This window comes from Cyprinodon variegatus, unplaced genomic scaffold, assembly GCF_000732505.1.
Source record: "Cyprinodon variegatus isolate N-32 unplaced genomic scaffold, C_variegatus-1.0 Scaffold1687, whole genome shotgun sequence".
Classification (NCBI taxonomy): Eukaryota; Metazoa; Chordata; class Actinopteri; order Cyprinodontiformes; family Cyprinodontidae; genus Cyprinodon; species Cyprinodon variegatus.
Window position 1 is genome coordinate 60,060 of NW_015152140.1, and position 1,081 is coordinate 61,140.

The 1,081-nt window shown below is 39.4% G+C and overlaps 1 protein-coding gene across 1 annotated transcript in view; it reads left to right on the forward strand.

Moving 5' to 3' along the window:
* The window catches only part of LOC107104313 (transient receptor potential cation channel subfamily M member 4-like), an 80,656-nt gene that overhangs the window by 36,356 nt on the left and 43,219 nt on the right, over nucleotides 1-1,081 (forward strand). Inside the window, exon 9 of the mRNA XM_015404297.1 lies at nucleotides 209-311. Within this exon, the coding sequence (XP_015259783.1) occupies nucleotides 209-311 (103 nt within the window). The remainder of the gene's footprint in view (nucleotides 1-208; nucleotides 312-1,081) is intronic.

Genomic DNA, 1,081 nt, shown 5'->3' on the forward strand with positions numbered 1-1,081 from the left:
CCAAAAAAAGCACAAACACACACTTTCCCTTTTCTGTAAGTTTGAGCTTTATCTGTGAAACTCATGTTACCATTTTAAACTTTGCCGGTTCAGGCTTGAAGTAATGATTCTTTTTATGTGATAATAATATAGTATTAGCTGATAATTCATGATGCTAAGGTGACATAAGGTGACCTAACGTTGTTTGCCTTTCTGCTTGTATTTCCAGGCTCTAAGTATTTATCAGAGGAGAGACCTCATCACTGTTTTCCATGGGAAGCAGGAGGGAGCCGATGACTTTGACACAGTTCTTCTAAAAGCACTGGTCAAAGGTAGGTGGTACCAGTTTGCTTAGGGGGGATGTTTTGAAGTGCACTTTAAATAAATTTTAGGAAAATAAAAGCATATCTAAAAGTTTTGATGAACTTCAAAAATAACTAGCTTTTAACCTGGATGATTCCAGTCACTAAAGGACTGATCCAATACCTGATGGCGCTAGACAGGCTAAGGCTAGCGAGGACGTTGCCGTCACTTTAAGGTCATGCCCCCTGGACATAGAGCATAGAGCAGTGGTTTCTAGAAAGGCTAGATGACCCAGAATCCAGGCAAGAGAATCAGCAAGAAGAGGCTTGCTGGAAGGTCTACCAAACAAATAGCTTTCAGTTACCAACTAGGAAAGTCAGAAATATATAGTGCTTCTACGAGGGTTAGTACAGAGATTAACTCCCAGTAGACACAAAAAACCTGGTTTAGACTTAGACGACTTTTATTGTCATTCTGTGTATACTAAACAAAATTTGGTTTTGCTCAGCATTCAGACGGTAAATGAGCAGTAGTTTAACAGCCGCACATCATAAAGTGCAGCAGTGATCAAATGAAAACATTGTGGGAGAAAAAAAAAGATGGTGCAAAAGGCACTGATCTGGAAGTTCAAAGATCAGGAGCCAACAAATATATTAACCAACAATACGAAGGCAAAATGTGGGTAGATTGAAAAACACAGAAAAGGTAGAGAGAGAGCAGAACGTTAGAGATTGAACTAACAGATTCTGCAGAGTGGGAGAATAGAGATAGAATGAAGCAGAATGATGAAAAAGGGGTC